The 18,121-nt window shown below is 34.9% G+C and overlaps 1 protein-coding gene and 1 non-coding gene across 2 annotated transcripts in view; both read right to left on the bottom strand.

The window, feature by feature from the left end:
- The window catches only part of LOC143638546 (heat shock factor protein 3-like), a 50,315-nt gene that overhangs the window by 24,615 nt on the left and 7,579 nt on the right, over positions 1-18,121 (bottom strand). The window contains exon 2 of the mRNA XM_077106446.1: positions 16,189-16,297. Within this exon, the coding sequence (XP_076962561.1) occupies positions 16,189-16,297 (109 nt within the window). The remainder of the gene's footprint in view (positions 1-16,188; positions 16,298-18,121) is intronic.
- On the bottom strand, positions 303-425 carry LOC143639573 (small nucleolar RNA SNORA1). Its single transcript, XR_013154721.1, has one exon. It is a non-coding gene; the product is annotated as a small nucleolar RNA SNORA1 (small nucleolar RNA).

Below are 18,121 nucleotides of genomic sequence, written 5' to 3'. Positions count from 1 at the left end.
GTATGAATGAATAGGCATTTTTTATTTTGCTTCTTAGACATGGTCTTCTTTTTCTAGAACTTGAACTGCAGAAAGTACTTGTTTCATTAATCATTTTTTAAAAATATTTATTTTTTTAGTTATAGGTGGACACAATATCTTTATTTTATATTTATGTGGTGCTGAGGATCGAACCCAGTGCCTCATGCATGTTAAGTGAGTGCTCTACCACTGACCCACAACCCTAGCCCCTCATTAATCATTTTTAATATTGAAATGCCAGCATTTTTCTTATTACCTATTTTCACTTGTGAGCTTAAGCAAAATGTTACAGGTCTCATTGTCACCATTGCAATACATATACTGTGATAGAAGCATAAACTGTGTCAATTTAGCCACACTGACCAATTTTAGACACAGTGCCTATTCTCATCTAGAATGAGGGTTGAGACAAGGTCTTGATATGTTGCCCATGCTATCCCCAGACTCACAATCCTCTTGCCTCAATTTCTGAGTAATCCTCAAGTGGGATTACAGATTTGTGCCACTGTGTCCAGTTTATATGTAATTTTATTTTGTACTAGTGATTAAATCCAGAATTGACTTACCCTCTGGGTGACATCCATAGCCTCTATTTATTTATGTATTTAGAGGCAGGGTCTCTCTAAGTTGTTTAGCGCCTTACTTAGCTGCTGAGGCTACCTCCAACTTGCAATCCTGCCACAGCCTCCCAAGTTGCAGGGATTACAGGTATACCCCACAGTGTCCTGCTTTTATATGTCTTTTATACATACACACACACACACACACACATATAAGTTGTAGATGAACACACAGTATCTTTATTTTTATGTGGTTCTGAGTATCGAATCCAGTGCCTCACACGGGAGAGGCAAGTGTTTTACCACTGAGCTACAGCCCCATTCCTTATATGTCTTTTTTCTTAAATTATTTATTTATTCTAATTCATTATACATGATGGCAGAATGTAATTCATTTCATATTACACATATAGAGCACAATTTTTCAAGTCACTGATTGTACACAAAGTATTTTCACACCATTCGTGTCTTACATACGTGTACTTAGGGTAATGATATCTTACTCACTCTACCATCATTCCTACCCCTTTGCCCCCTCCCTGCCCCTCCCCACTCTTTGCCCTATCTAAAGTTCCTCCATTCCTCCCATGCTTCTTTCCCATCACCATTACAAGTCAGCATCCTCATATCAAAGAAAAGGCCTTTGGTTTTTTGGGATTGGCTAACTTCACTTAGCATTACCTTCTCTGACTCCATCCATTTACTTGCAAATGCCATGATTTTATTCTCTTTTAATGCTGAGTAATATTCCATTGTGTATACATACCAAAATTTCCCTATCCATTCATCTATTAAAGGACATCTAGGTTGGTTCCACAATTTAGCTATTGTGAATTGTGCTGCTATAAACATTGATGTGGCTATGTCCCTGTAGTGTGCTGTTTTTAAATCCTTTGGGTATGGGTCAAATGGTGGTTTCATTCCCGGTTTTCCAAGGAATCTCCATACTGCCTTCCATAGTGGCTGCACCAATTTGCAGTCCCACCAGCAATGTATGAGTGTGCCTTTTTCCCCATATCCTTGCCAACACTTATTGTTGTTTGTATTTTTGATATCTGCCATTCTGACTGGAGTGAGATGAAATCTTAGAGTAGTTTTTTTTTTTTTAAGTTGTTGATAGACCTTTATTTTATTTATTTATATGGGGTGCTGAGAAGTGAACCCAGTGCCTCACACATGCCAGGAAAGTGAGCTACTGCTGAGCCCCAGCCCCAGCACCTTAGAGTAGTTTTTATTTGCATTTCTCTAATTGCTAGCAATGTTGAACATTTTTTCATATGTTTGTTGATTGATTATATGTCTTTTAATGTAAGAAAAAATGTCACAAACATGACTGCATAACTAATCCAGAGAAGGTATAGTTGGAACTAGTAAGGTATACTATTTGAAAAAAGAGGAATCAGGCTGGGGCCATAGCTCAGTAATAAAGTACTTAACATGTGTGAGGCCTGAGATGCATTTCTAGTACCTCACATACACACACAGCACAACTGTCAACTGTCACTTACCAGGTGCAGTCATATGTGCTGATTAATAGGGAGTTGGGAAAATATGGCAATGGCAGCATGAGTTATTTCAAATAATTGTTTAAACTAGATGTGGCTTACCCATTCTATTTCTTTTTTAATACATTTATTTTATTTATTTTTATGTGGTGTAGAGGACTGAACCCCAAGGCCTCGCACATGCTAGGTGAGAGCTCTACCACTGAACCACAACCCCAGCCCCCTATTTCTTTTTTAAAAAATAGTTGTAGATGAACATAATACCTTTATGTTAACTCCTTTATGTTATTTATTATTTTATGTGGTGCTGAAGATAGAACCCAGTACCTCACATATGCCAAACAAGTGCTCTACCACTGAGCCACAACTCCAGCCCACCCATCCTATTTCTTTAATTTCATTTAGGAATCTGGATTTATGAACATATTCAGAGATTCATAGTTCACAGAAACTAAGCAAAGAAGGGAAAAAATTATATCAGTAGCTATTAGCCACAGTATGAATAAAATAAAAATACTGTTTCTGAAACATTATTTAATGTTTTCTCTTATATTAAGAAATCTAACATTCCTTTTCTGCCTTCCCTCAGGAAGACATCTAAAAAGATTCTGTCCTATACCAAATTGTGAATAATATATTTTTAAATGAGCTGATTAGAAAGTGAATCACATCCTTTATGCCATCATAGACTAACAGCAATAGTTGGTATAGTAAGTCTCTTTCGTGGACTTGAAACATCACTCATAAATTTTTGGGGGGATAGCAAAAGGGAAATTATTATCCTATATTTGAACACAAGTCTGAAGAATGACTAAAATTTATGTCTTTAAATTAATTGTACTTACTTTCAAAGTTTCATAATTTAAAAGATCAGCATATTTTAAGAGAATTTAAACTTTTTCTTAATGTCATGAGGAATCTCAATATACCTTGCTAGGGAGAAATCAACAGCTGATATCCAATTGAGGGCAATCTCAAATTTAAATTCTTTCTTTTGAAATATTGCACTTTGGGCATTTATACATCAATTTTTCTACATAGTAACTACTTTCTTTTTAAGGCCTAATCAGCTTTTTATTTCCTGGTTAACCTGGGACAATAAAGTGTTCTTCTATGGAAAAAGCTAGAAATCAGTCTACAGTAGCCTACATCCAAATCTCTCCACTGAATTAAACTTAATATGGGAATAAAAGAGATCTTTGCTGGGCCCAGTGGTGCATGCCTGTAATCTAAACGACCAGCCTCAACAGCTTAGTGAGACCCAAAGAACTTATCAAGACCCAGTCTCAAAATGAAAAAAAAAAAAAGGCTGGGGATAAGGCTCAGTGGTAAGCATCCCAGGTTTCAATGCCCAGTACTTAGAAGAAAAGAGAGAGAGAGAGAGAAAGAGAGAGAGAGAGAAGATTTTTTTTCTTCATCATGTCGGAGGGTGGTCTGGGGATAAAAACTAGGCCACATTTATGTTAGAGCTACATCCCTAGATCCCTTGACCTTTTATCTTTAAGTGTTGTATCATTCTTTGTTAATATTCTCAATGTAGTTTGCCCTTTTTGTCCTAAGCCTGATTTTCTCTGCATTAATTTCAGCTACCTATGTGCAAAAACTTTGAACACCACCTCATTACCTAAAAGAGTAAGAAATCCCAAATTTTGAATTATTGAATTCCACGCAAATTATATTTTCACATGTGAAACAAGGTGATAATACAGTATTCTCACACCTTAAAATTCAACAGGGTAGTTAGGACCCTCCTGAGTAGATCATCCACTTGTGCCCTTATGCTTGCATCCTGAGTATGTTTTCCTGATAAATACACCAAGGAACATTTTCTAGGTCATATCTGTCCTCCATGACAAAGCATGTTATACACAGTTCAGAAAGTCTAGGTGTTCACTATAATAATAAACCCTCAAAAAATTAAGTGTACAAGATACACAATAAATCTACACATGACAAACCCACAAACAATCTCATACTAAATGGGAAGACATGACATCTTTTCCTCTGAGATCAGGAACAAAGAAGTATACCCACTTTGACCACTTGTATCCAATAAACCACAGAAATCCTAAACAGAGCAATAAGGCAAAATAAAGGAGTAAAAAGCATAATTTGGAAAAGAAGTCAAATATTCCTGTTTGCTGCCAACATTGTCTTTAATATATAGAAAAGCTAAAGACTACCACCACAACTACAAAAAGAAATCAGCTGGAACTAATAAATTAATCCAGTAAGGCTGCAGGATATAAAATCAACATACAAAAATCAGTAGCATGTCAAAGAAGAAATACAAATGGTCAACATATACATAAAAAATATTCAACATTCCTGGAAATCAGAAAAAATGAAAATCAAAACCACAATGAGATTCCATCTCACTTCAATTAGAATGGCAATCAACAAGAACACAAATAAATGCTGGCAAGGTTGTGGGAGAAAACATAGTCTTATATAGTATTGGTGAGACTGCAAATTAGTCTTGAAAACCAGATAGAGATTCCTAAAAAAAAATGGGAATGAAACCACCATATGAGTTAGTTATCACACTCCTTTGTATATTTCTAAAAAGATCTAAAATCAGCAAATTATAGGAATGCAGCCACATTAATGTCTATAGCAGTCCAACTCACAATAGACAAGTTATGGAACTAGCCCAGATGCCCGTCAACAGATGAATGAATAAAGAAAAAGTGGCACATATATTCAATGGAGTTTTATTCAACCACAAAGATTAATGAAATCAAGGTATTTGCCAGTAAGAGAACATCATGCTAAGTGAACTAAGACCCAGAAAATCAAGGGTTGAATGTTTTCTCTCATGCAAAAACTACAGTAAAGTAAGGGGGAGGAAATGATGGGTGGTCTGACTTTGTAAGGATAGAGGGAATATCAGTGGAGTAGAGAAGAGAGATTGAGGGGCACGAGAAAAGGGATGGAAAAGGGGAAGAAATGTGTAATGAATTTGACAAATGTTATGTACATATATAAATATACAACAGTGAATTCTACTTTTAGGTATATCTATATAGCACCAATAAGTAAATAAATAAATGGAAGACTTGTGGAGCAGAGGAAAGGAAATAGGGGGAGGATAGAGGGAAAAGAGGAGGTACTGGGGACTGAAATGGAGCAAATTCAATTCCATAAATTTATGATTATGTCAAAATAAACCCAACTGTTATGTATAACTACAATTGCACTAAAAATGCATCTTAAAAATAGTGAGCTATATAAATAACAAATCAGGCAATTGATTCCACTTAGAATAGCTACCAAAAATTGCCCAGGAATATATATAAGTGAATAATTTCTAAATTGAAAACTAGGAAACACTAATGAAAGAAATTGAAGAGGACACAAATAAATAGAAAGATATCCCATGTTCATGGGCTGGAAGAACTAATGATGTTAACATGTACATGCTATAAAAAGCAACCTATAAACTTAATGCAATTCCTATTAAAATGTCAATGGTATTCTTTTCAGAAATACAAAAGAACCTCTAAAATTCTAGGGAACCACAAAAGACCCTGAAAAGTCAACGTAATTCTGGGTCAAAATGATCAAACATAACCATGCATAGTGGTGCCCCCGCCCCCATAATCTCAGTTACATGGGAGGCTAAGGCAGGAGGATCAGAAGTTTGAGGCCAGCCTGAACAACACAGTGAGACACTGTCTGTCTCAAAATGAATTTTAAAAGGGAGCTGAGCATATAGCTCAGTGGTAGAGTGCTGGACTACCATGTGTGAGGTTCTGAGTTCAATTCCCAATACAAAGAAAGAAAGAAACAAACAAACAATGAAAGAAACAAAGAAAGAAGGAAAGATTGATCAAAACTGAGGTATCATCACACTACCAAACCTTAAAATATAATATAGCTGGGCACAGGGGTGGTGCATGCTTGTAATCCCAGCTACTCAGGAAGAAGGAGGATCACAAGTTTGAGGCCAGCTTTAGCAAGACTCTGTCTAAAAAATAAATAAATAAAATTTTTTTAAAATCTGCAGTATACTTTAGTGGTAAAGTTCCCCTGAGTTCACTTCCCAGTACAACAAATGATGACAATGATGATGATACAAAGGTCTAGGAACCAAACGAACATGATAGTGGCATAAAAAACAGATACATAGATCAGTGGAACAGAAGAGAGAACTCAGAAAAAAATCCACACATGTACATGATCTTCAACAAAGGTGTCAAAAATATACACTAATAAAAGGAAAGTCTCTTTAATAAGTGATACTGGGTAATTGGATATCCATACGAAGAAGAATAAAACTGGAGCCTATCATTCATTATACATGCAAAAAAATCAACTCAAAATTGAATAAAGAGCCAGGTGTGGTGGCACATGCCTGTAATCCCAGTGGCTCGGGAGGCTAAGACAGGAGGATCACGAGTTCAAAGCCATCCTTAGTAAAAAGTGAGGCATTAAGCAACTCAGTGAGACCCTGTCTCTAAATAAAGTACAAAATAGGGTGGGGATATGGCTCAGTGGTTGAGTGCTCCTGAGTTTAATCTCTGGTACCCACCCCTCCAAAAAAAAAGAATGAAGAGACAACCTAACAAATGGGAGAAGATACAAAATACATCTGATAAGAAGTTAATATTTAGAATATGTAAGGAACTCAATTCAATAACAAAATAATCCAATTTAAAAGCAGGCAAAAGACTTAAACAGACATTTGAGAAGATGTACAAATGACCAACAGGTATATAAACAAATGCTCAACATCACTAATCATCAAGAAAATGCAAGTCAAAACCACAATAAGATTTCACCTAACTCTTGTTAAAGTCATTATAATAACTATTATAAGAAAGACAAAAGATAACAAATGTTAGTGAAGATGTGATGAAAAGGGAGCACTTGCAGACTGTTAGTAAGAATGTATATTAGGCCAGGAGCAGTGTTGCAGGCCTGTAATCCCAGCAGCTCCAGAGACTGAGGCAGGAGGATGGCAAGTTCAAATCCAACCTCAGCAACTTAGTGAGGCCCTAAAAAATTTAGCAAGACTCTGTCTCAAAATAAAAGGAATAAAAGGGCCTGGGGTAAGATGAAACCTTAGAGTAGTTTTGATTTGCATTTCTCTAATTTCTAGAGATATTGAACATTTTTGATTGATTGTACATCCTCTTCTTAAAAGTGTCTTTTCAGTACCTTGGCCTATTTATTGGTGTTAAGATTTTTGAGTTATTTATATATTCTAGAGATTAGAGCTCTATCTGACATGCATGTGATGAGAATTTGTTCCAATTAGTAGGCTCTCTATATAATGCTAAGTGATATTATCCAATCCCCCCCCCCAAAAAAAAAAAACAAATGCCAAATGATTTGTCTGTTCTAAGGATGCTGATCCATAATATGCTGTTGGGGTCAGGGGGATGAGAGGATTAAAGGAACCCTAGATAGGGCAAAGGGAAGGGAGAGGAAGGGAGGGAGCATAAGGGTTGGAAAGATGGTATAAGGCAATGGTCATCATTACCCTAAGTACATGTAAGAAGACACAAAGGATGTGATTCTATTGTGTGTACAACCAGAGATATGAAAAATTGTGCTCTATATGTGTTATATGAGTTGTAATGCTTTCTGTTGTCATATATAACAAATCAAAATTTTTTTAAAAGGGCTGGGGATGTAATGTAGCTTAATAGTAAAGTTCCTCTGAGTTCAATCCTTGATACCAAAAAAAATATTTATTAATGTGTCCATTATGGAAAACAATATGGAAGTTCCTCAAAACATTAAAAATAGAACTACCACATGACCCAGCAGTCCAAAAGAAATAAGTATGCTGAAATTTTTGCACCGCTATGTATTTCAGCACTATTTAAAATAGGTTGATTTTGCTAAGTATCCATTCATGGATGAACAAATAAAATAGGGCATATATATGAAATGGAATATTATTCAGTTATAAGAAGAACAAAATTCTAACATTTTATAATAATGTGGATTGAACTGGAGTACATTATATTCAATGAAATAAGCCAGACACAGAAAGACAAATACTGCATGATATTACTTACATTTAAAATCTAAAAAACAGCAACAACAACAAAAAAAAACTGTTCTCATAGAAGTAAAAAAAATAGAACAGTGATTACCAGAGACTGGAGAGGGCAGGGAGGCTAGAGGAATAAGGAGAGATTAGCCAATGGGTACAAACATAATTAAATAGAATGAATAAGTTCTGATGGTTTTATTACATCATATTTAACAATAATGTAATATATATTTAAAAATTAATAGAAGGGGGTTTTAAATGGACTCACCACAAGAAATGATGATCGTGTGATATCTTGAATATATTGGTTTCCCTAAGTTGATCATTATGCAATATATGCATGTATTCAAATATTGCACTGTACTTTCTGAATATATACAAGTATTATGTGTCATTAAAAATAAACATATGGCTTGGAGTAGTGATACACACCTATAATGCTAGCAACTAAGGAAGCTGAGACAGAAGAATCAAAAATTCAAAGCTAGCCTAGGCAAGTTAGTGAGACCCTGTCTTCAAATTAAAAAAAAAAAAAAAATTAAAAAGGAGTGGGGTTGTAGCTCAGTGTTGGAGCAATCCTGGATTCAATTCCCAGTACCTGGAGAAAAAAATGATAAACATGTTTTTGGTAAAAAAAAATTAATAAATGAATAAATTTAATAAGAATGTTCTAGTATAGGAAAATGACAATTTGCTTTTATTTTTATTTTTTTAATTTTGGGTACTCAGGATTTAACCCAAGGGCTCTTTACCACTGAGCTATATCCCCAGCCCCTCTTAATGGGAGATGGGGTTTCCCTAAGTTACTTAGGGCTGAGGCTGCCCTCAAACTTGTGATACTCCTGCCTCAGCCTCCTGAGTTGCTGGGATTAAAAGCATACACCACCATACCCAGCTACTATTTGCTTTGAAATTAGAACTATCTTTGAGGTTTTCTTGTTATATGTGTCAAAGACAAAAAGTTAAATTTAGGTAAACAGAGACTGGCCCTTTTGAGAGAATGGGATTAAATATAGGCAGTTACAAATCTATACCTAATCAATTGGAAAGAGTTGCCAGAACACACACACACACACACACACACACACACACACACACACAATTTTTTTCTGGTACTAGAATTGAAACCAGTGGTGCTATATCACTGATCTATATCCCCAGACATCTTAATTTTGTTTTGAGACAGGATTTTCCTAAATTGCCAAGGCTGGCCTTGAACTGGCGATCTTCCTGCTTTAGCCTCTGGAGTAGCTGGAATTACAGGCCTGGGCCATCAATGGTGTTTTTAAAAGGTATGTATTCCTTTCAGGAATGAGTTTCTGAAGCATTATTTCTCCCTCATGTGGTAAGAGGTTTGGCTTTCATTTCCTATTCCTACATCCTCTATCAGAGCAGATAGCATAAAAGCTAATCACTTGAGGGGTACTTTTTTATTAATTTTTATCTTGAGAGAGCTTGCTAATTTGCTATTGGTCTTGCTAAATTGCTGAGGCTGCCCTCTAAATTTTGATCTCTAGTCCCAGACTCCCAGAGTCTCAGATTACAAAATATGCTACCATGCTCCACTTGGAGGGTTCTTGTTTTTCTTACTGAAGACTGATAGATTTTTTGTTTGTTTGTTTGTTTTTGTTTTTGTTTTGTGGTGCTGGTGATTGAACCCAGGGCCTTGTGCATGCAAGTCAGGCACTCCACCAACAGAGCTATATTCCCAACATGATAGATAGTTTTAAAGATTTATTCCTTTCCATTTGAAATGTATTCACAGACCAAAAGGCTAAACATATCCCATGACACTCCACTCTACAAATGAATTTTCTTATCATTCCTTATCATTCATCCACTTAAAAAACATTTATTAAACACTTAACTTCACCTTGCATAACTAGTTGGCTGGGCTCTTGGAGGAAATACAAATCAATAAGATGAAATTCCTATTTGCAAGAATCTTAACAGTCTAGCAAGGAAGACAAACACATTATAACTACAGTAATGTAGCATGCTTGAATGCTAAAGTTATAGCATGGACAAATGTTTGAGAACATAAAGGAGGGAATAATGAATCACTCCCAAAGTAGATGGAGATATATCAAATATCTTTAGATCAACACTCACAAAATAGGAAAATCCAGAGTGGTCTTCCTAGAAAACAAATTTGTCAAAAGAATAAAAATACTGTCATAGAATTATATAGGAAGAAAATCTGCACCAGAACAGTTGATCCAGTACATGTTGCTTTATTTTAAAACCCTTGCTAACATGTTGAACTCAGGAAAGGGAGAAAAATTAAGAAAAAAAAGAAAAGCTAAGGCTTTGAGTGGATGATCATCAGCAGATGTAGTTTTCCTTGACATCTGTAAGTTCTCAGGGAACAAAATTGTGAGAAACAAATACGTTCACAAAAGGCTTTCTTATTTTTTTCATGGAAACAAGGATTTAACCCAGGGCCTCGAACATGCTAGGCAAGTACTGCAAGTAAACTACATTCCCAGACCCCACACAAAGGCATTTCCAAAGCAAGAGTTTTCTGAAAATTAAATCAGAGAGACATATAAATTCAACAATTAAGAAATGTATGATTAATAATTGTTATAATTGTACTCATCTGGGCATGGGGGCACATACTTTTAATCCCAGCAATTTGGCAGGCTAAAGCAGGAAGGTAACATGTTCACGAGACCTGGTCTCAAAATTTAAAAAATAAAATAAAAAGGGATAAGGCTGCAGCTCAGTGGTAGAGCACTTATCTAGCATGTTAATCCCCAGCAACCAACCAACCAACAAACAAACAAACAAAAACACTGCACTCTATCTAGATGTCTTAATACTGCTTGCTGATAAATAACAGCACTTTCCCAAACCTTTATCATCTAAGAAGTCATAACATTTTAAAGGAGACACACACACAAACATATTTTTACTGTGGTTTATTTGAGAAACACAGTTATAAGGCATGTAAAGACAGTAACTACCCTGTATAGTGGAAAGATGTGTACACACACACACACACACACACACACACACCATGAGTGAGAATAGAGGTAGGGCAAGAATATAGAAAACAAAGAATAAAGTTGAGCTGTAGAAAGATGTGAATGCTAGACTGAGGAACTGTACATTATTCTATATATTGTGGTTGAAACCAACTAAGACCTTTTAAAAAGACTGACATAATAAGATTTGAATTTGAAAATGTGAAACAAACAATAATATGAATAATTTATTAGAACAAGCAATGCATAGAGTTTATTAGAATGGGATAAAGGGTCGAATACTAGCCAAAAACCTACTCTTGGACAGTGAGAAAAAGGAAAGGAGGGACATTGGGGAAAAGTAGGAGATTAATAATACTTCCCATAAAAGCACTAAGACAGGGCTAGGGATATAGCTCTGTTGGTAGAGTGCTTGCCTCGCATACACAAGGCCCTGGGTTCAATCCGCAGCACCACACCCCCGGCCCCAAAAAAGAAAAGTAAAGTACTAAGAAAATTAGAGTATAGTTGTGCACAGTGGCACATGCCTGGAGGCTGAAGTAGTAGAATCACAAGTTTGAGGCCAGCCTAAGCAATTTAGTGAGATCTTGTCTCAAATTTTAAAAAAAATGAAATGGGCTTGGAATTCAGTTCAGTGTTAGAGCACCTCTGGGTTCAATCTGCAGTGCCAAAAAAGGGGGAAAAAAGAAAATTGTGGTATAGAACAAATAGCCAAAGCAATATTGAGCTAAAAGAACAAAGATGGAGGCATCATACTTCCAAACTTTAAAAACAGCATGCTATTGGCATAAAAACAGACACATAGAACAATGGAAAAGAATAGAGAATCTAGAAATAAATCCATGAATCTGTAGACAAATGACTTTCAACAAAAGTGCCAATAATACACATTGGGAAAAGGAAAGTCTTTTCAATAAATACTGTTGGGAAAACTGAATGCAATTAGACCCTTAGTTCTGACTAAATACAAAAGTCAAATCAAATCAAAATGGAGTAAAGACTTATTTATTTATGTTTTTTTATGTACTGGATATGGAAACCAGGAGCACATAACCACTGAGCCTTACCCCCAGTCCTTTTTTGTATTTCATTTAGAGACAGAGCCTTGCTGAGTTACTTAGTGCCTTGCTAAGTTGCTGAGATTAGCTTTGAACTTGAGATCCTCCTGCCTCAACCTCCCAAACTGCTGGGATTGCTGGCGAGTAGCAGGATGCCCAGTTTGGAGTAAAGGTTTAAATGTAAGCTTCATAGCTATGAAACTACCAGAAAAAAAACACAGGAAAAATGTTCCATGGCACTGTTCAGGGCAATGATTTTTTTATATGACCTCAAAAGCACAGGCAATAAAAGTAAAAATAGACAAATGGAATTACATCAAACTAAAAAGCTACATGTCAAAGGAAAAATACAACCAAGTGATGAGGCAAATCTACAAAATAGAAGAAAATGTTTGCAAACCATAAATCTGATGAGCAGTTAACATCTAAAATATATAAGAAACTCAAACAACTCAATAATGAGAATAAAAATAACCTGAATTTCTAAAATTTGGGAAAAGATCTAAATAGAAATTTCTCAAAGGAGAATAGGTATATGAAAAATGCTAATGACCAATAGGTATATGAAAAATGTTCAACATTACTAATCACCAGGAATTACAATTAAGAACCACAATAAACTGGGCATGGTGGCACATGTCTGTAATTCTAGCAAATTAGGAGGCTGAGACAGGAGGATTCCAAGTTCAAGACCAGCCTAAACAACTTGAATGAGGTCAAGGAGACTAGAGAATAGGAGAAATATTGGCCAAAAGATATATAATTACAGGTAGATAGAAGGAGTAAATTCAAGGCATGGGGACATGGCTAAATGGTAGAGTGATTGCCTAGCAAGCAAAAGACCCTTGGTTTGATCCCCAGCACTGGGAAAGAAAAAGAGTAAGTTCAAAAGAGCTACTATGCCACATGTTAACTAGAATCAATGATAATATGTTGTAGTCTTGAAAACAATAGAGTGGCTAGGTGTTCTCACCACAAAAATGTTAACTATGTTCATCAGTTAAATTTAAGCATCCCACAATGTATATATATATATATATATTTCAAAATATGATGTTATACACAATAAATACATACAACATTGTCTGTCAATTAAAAAATATTAACTTTGCCAGATTCAGGGTAGTGCATGCCTTGGTGTGTGGTTGTAATTCCAACCATTTGGGTGGCTGAGAAAGGAGGATTGTTGTTCCCAGGAGTTCAAGGATAGCCTAGGTAGAATGGGGAGACTCCATCTCAAAATGAGATAAGATAAAAATTTGAAAATTAAAACACCACATAGAACAACCTAACAAACAAAATTAGGATATATAACTTTATCAATCAGTAGTTGTCTTTGCTTTGTTTTTGGTACCAGGGATTGAACCCAGTGGACCTCAACCACAGAGCCACATCCCTAGCCTGTTTTTTTATTATTTTTTTTTTAATTTTTAGCCACACACAGTGGCACATGCCTGTAATCCCAATGGTTCAGAAGGCTGAGGCAGGAGGATGGCGAGTTCAAAGGCAAAAGTGAGGTGCCAAGCAATTCAGTGAAACCCTAAATCTAAATAAAATACAAAATAGGGCTGGGGATGTGACTCAATGATCCAGTTCCCCTGAGTCCAATCCCAGGTCCCGAAAAAAACAAACAAACAAATTGTTGCTCGGATTACAAGTGTGTGCCAATACACCCGGCAGTATTTATCTTTTTAAAAAATTGTTTCTTTTAAGTTATACATGACAGTAGAATTCATTTTGATATAATTGTACAAGCATGAATATATGTTATTCTACTTAGAACCCCATTTTTATCTTTGGATTATGAAACTAGGAGAAATTTTCCCTCTCCTTTTATAAAGGTTTAATTTTCTATAACCAGCATTTATCAACTTTACACACACAAACACGTACACACAATGAACTTAAAATAGAGGATTATTACATTTTTTTACTGCCTATTCAATTAGTCAAAATATAATTTCTTGCCATGTATCTAGGCTAATCTACTTTAATTTGTCATTCTTAAACTAGTAAAAAGTTATTTTTTTTCATTCCTGTACATGACAAAAGCACAGAAATCATATTTTTATACAGAGAATATATATTCCTCTAAAACAAATTAGAGCTGGGTATGGTGTCACACACCTGTAATCCCAGAGGCTTGCAGCTCTAGCAGGAGGATCATGAGTTCAAAGTCAGCCTCAGAAATTTATGGAAGCCCAAGCAATTTAGCGGGATCCTTTCTTAAAATAAAAAATAAAAAAGGCTAGGGATGTGCTCCCCAGCACCCCCCAAAAATCGTTTAGAAGTATGGAAGAGTAAAAATTCAATGTATTTTTAATTTGAAACTCCTATTAATTGGAATTCCTATTAATGTATAGAATACTTTATTAAATGTAAAAAAAATCTAAGCTGGGCATAGTAGTACATGCCTATAATCCCAACAACTCTGGAGGCTGAGGCAGTAGTATCACAAGTTGGAGGCTAGCTTCAGCAAATTAGTGAGGTCCTTTCTCAAATTCAAAAATTTTTTTAAAGTACTGATGATAGAGATCAGTGGTAAAGTGCTCCTGGGTTCATTCCCAGTTCCACAAAAAATAAATAAATCTAAAATGCTAAAGATACTGGGGAGGCATAGGTACATGAATGGTTTTCTATTCTCCAAAGTAACTAGGAAAACAGATCTTGTGTCTAGTTATGCTGAGATAGGTTCAGTAATAAATGCATAATGTTTAAAGATGAATAGAAGAAGAATTAGCGGAGTAACCATATTAATATGACAGTTTATAAAGAAATGTTTAAGGGGCTTGGGATATACCTTAGTTGGTTGAGTGCCTTGCATGTACAAGGCCCTGAGTTAAATCCCCAGCACCACTAAAAAAAAGAGAGAAATGTTTAAAGTTTTTGAAATGCCTATGGTTTTACTTGGTATGCCTTACATATTTTAAATAAAAATATTATGTGTTGTTAATAAATATGAAAAGTTTCTGTGCTTCTAAATCTGAATAATTTTTAAAGCAATACATTGGGTATCTCTATCACTCTTTTGAGGCCTTAAAAATATCTCAAAGGTATTTTACATAAATAATATTTCTATTTTACTGTAAAAATAATAGATATTCATAATAAAAATTGGTATAAAGAGAAGTTTTTTTTTCAAATGGTACTGGAGATGGAACCAAGGAGTGCTCTACCACTGATCAACATCCCCAGCTGGCAATTTTTATTTTGAGAGAGGGTCTCAGCTAAATTGTCCGGGCTATCCTTGAACTTGTAATCATCCTTACTCAGTCTCCTGAGTAGCTAGGATTTACAGGCATGAGCCACTGCACTTGCAGAAGCACATTTTTTTAAAAATGCATATAACTAGTACCACAAAAGTGTGTATAAGTGAGAGCAACCTTAATACTGATATCATGATATTACATAAGATGACAAAATATTTTAAATGGAAAATATTTATGACACAATGATAGGTTGAAAATATGCAAGATACAAATTTTACAAAGATTATCCTAAGTTTACATACACAAATACAAATGTACTTCTTATACTTTTATATAGTTTTCAATTTTTCTCTAACAGTAATATAAAATTATGTTCAAAAAAGAGGACTTATGGCAGCAATAGAACTCACATCTGTGCTATGTCAGACCTTGAATTCTAAAGATTAGAGGGAGAAAAACTAATCTACTTTTAATCAAAATAATGGAGTCCAGACTTGATTTGCCTTGCTGTATGAACTGGATCAAGTATACTTAATCTCTTTAGAGCCCATTCCTTGGCTCTAACATAATAGGATTAAACTAGATAAATTCTTTGGTAACATTCAGTTTTAAGATTCTATAACTCAAAAGAATTAAAGCAGGTATTGCCAAAAGGAAATTTTTTCATATTTGGAACCACAATCAATAAATCAAACTAAGTAAAGTTTTAATAATAATAGATTTTACTAAGAACCCTCACTCAACTCAAGTAATATCACATATGTTTTACAAAAAGGATTATTTTTATGTGATATCCCACTAAATTCTGATATTTACAGAAATAAGTCGTACTTACATAGGTTGAGCTGCCGTATGAAGCTGGATATATTGTTATGTTTGAAGTATTTTGGAAGTATGTTTTTGGCAAAGTTTTGTTCATTCACAACGAGAAAGCTGTGACCATTCTAGAAATAAGATCAAAAAGTAGTTATTACAGAAAAAAATAAAGTTTCAATAAAGCAGCAGTTCAACAACAATGTATCAGGAACCAAGAACTTGAAAGACTTGTGAAAATGTCAAGCCAAAAATTATAAGAACATTTGTGTTAGGGTTCTAGTTTAGTGATAACATGCTTTCTAGGACTTGGGTTCAATCCCTACCTACCACTGGGGAAAAATTGTTCTATAAAGAGACAGAATATGTCATAGAGAGAAAACATTAAGAAAAAGGTAATAGGTTGGCTACAACATGAAAACATGTTCAAAAACCATAAATCAAGAAAGCATAAACAAAATTAAAAGGCAAATATGAAGTGAAAGAGATATTTTCAGCACATATAACAAAGAACATTATTAAAATATAATGAATGCTTTCAAATTGTCAAAACACATAAACTCCATTTGAAAAAAAAACGGAAAAAAATAAGAAAAAATTCAAAACATTAGACAATTTTGAAAAAAAAAAAAAGTATTCAAAATGTGAATTAGAATGGTCCTGAGTTGGAAAGATGATGGTCACCTATAATCCAGACTATTTAAGAGGGTGAGGCAGGAGAATCACAAGTTCAAAGCCATTCTGTACCACACAATGAAACCCTGTCTGAAAGCAAAATTAAAGTGTCTAGGGGGCTGGGGATATAGCTTAGCTGGTAGAGTACCTGCCTCACATGCACAAAGCCCTGGGTTCAATCCCTAGCACCACACACACACACACACACACACAAAACGTGGCTGGGGATGCCACTAAGAGGATGAATACCTGCCTAGCATATATCAGCACCTAGGTTCAATCCCTAGCACTGAATAATCCCTAGCACTGAATAATCCCTAGCACTGAATAATCCCTAGCACTGAATAATCCCTAGCACTGAATAATCCCTAGCACGAGAGGTGGGAGGGAAAGGGAGAGAGAAGGGAAATTGCATGGAAATGGAAGGAGACCCTCATTGTTATACAAAATTACATTTAAGAGGAAGTGAAGGGAAAGGGAAAAAAAAAGAGAGATTACAGTAGATGGGGTAGAGAGAGAAGATGGGAGGGGAGGGGAGGGGAGGGGAGGGGGGATAGTAGAGGATAGGAAAGGCAGCAGAATACAACAGTCGCTAGTATGGCAGTATGTAAAAACGTGGATGTGTAACCGATGTGATTCTGCAATCTGTATACGGGGTAAAAATGGGAGTTCATAATCCGCTTGAATCAAATGTATGAAATATGATATGTCAAGAGCTATGTAATGTTTTGAACAAGTAATAATAATAAAAATAATAAAAAAGAAAGAAGGAATAAAGAAATAAAGAATAAAGAAATTCAAATTATATCATATATATTAAATATTATATTTATATATATTCAATATTAAATTATATTAAATAATTATTTATATGTACAGAGATTTATCTATAAACTGTTACATAAATAATTGTATTTAATATTTAAAATTGAAATAACATACTAAGAGAATGACAAATCCATACAAATGAATGTTATACTGACATAAAAATAAAGCTATAGAAGTGTATTTAATGATATGGAAATGTTCATAATGATATATCTTAAGTAAAAAAAGCAAATTTTCAGACAGTATAAAATAAATCATTTTATATTAAATATATTGGGCTGGGGTATAGTTCAGTGGTAGAGTGCTTGTCTGGCAAGTGTAAGGTCCTGGGCTGGATCACCAGCACCACACACAGAAAAAAAGACCCACAAAAGAATATTTTGCAGATTGTTAACAGTAATTTCACTGGATGGTAATATGACATTTTTTTGCTTATTTTTATTTTCTAAAAC

Source organism: Callospermophilus lateralis, chromosome X (genome assembly GCF_048772815.1).
Source record: "Callospermophilus lateralis isolate mCalLat2 chromosome X, mCalLat2.hap1, whole genome shotgun sequence".
In the NCBI taxonomy this organism is placed as follows: domain Eukaryota; kingdom Metazoa; phylum Chordata; class Mammalia; order Rodentia; family Sciuridae; genus Callospermophilus; species Callospermophilus lateralis.
The sequence above is the reverse complement of the archived record's forward strand: the minus strand, read 5'-3'. Positions and strand labels throughout refer to the sequence as shown.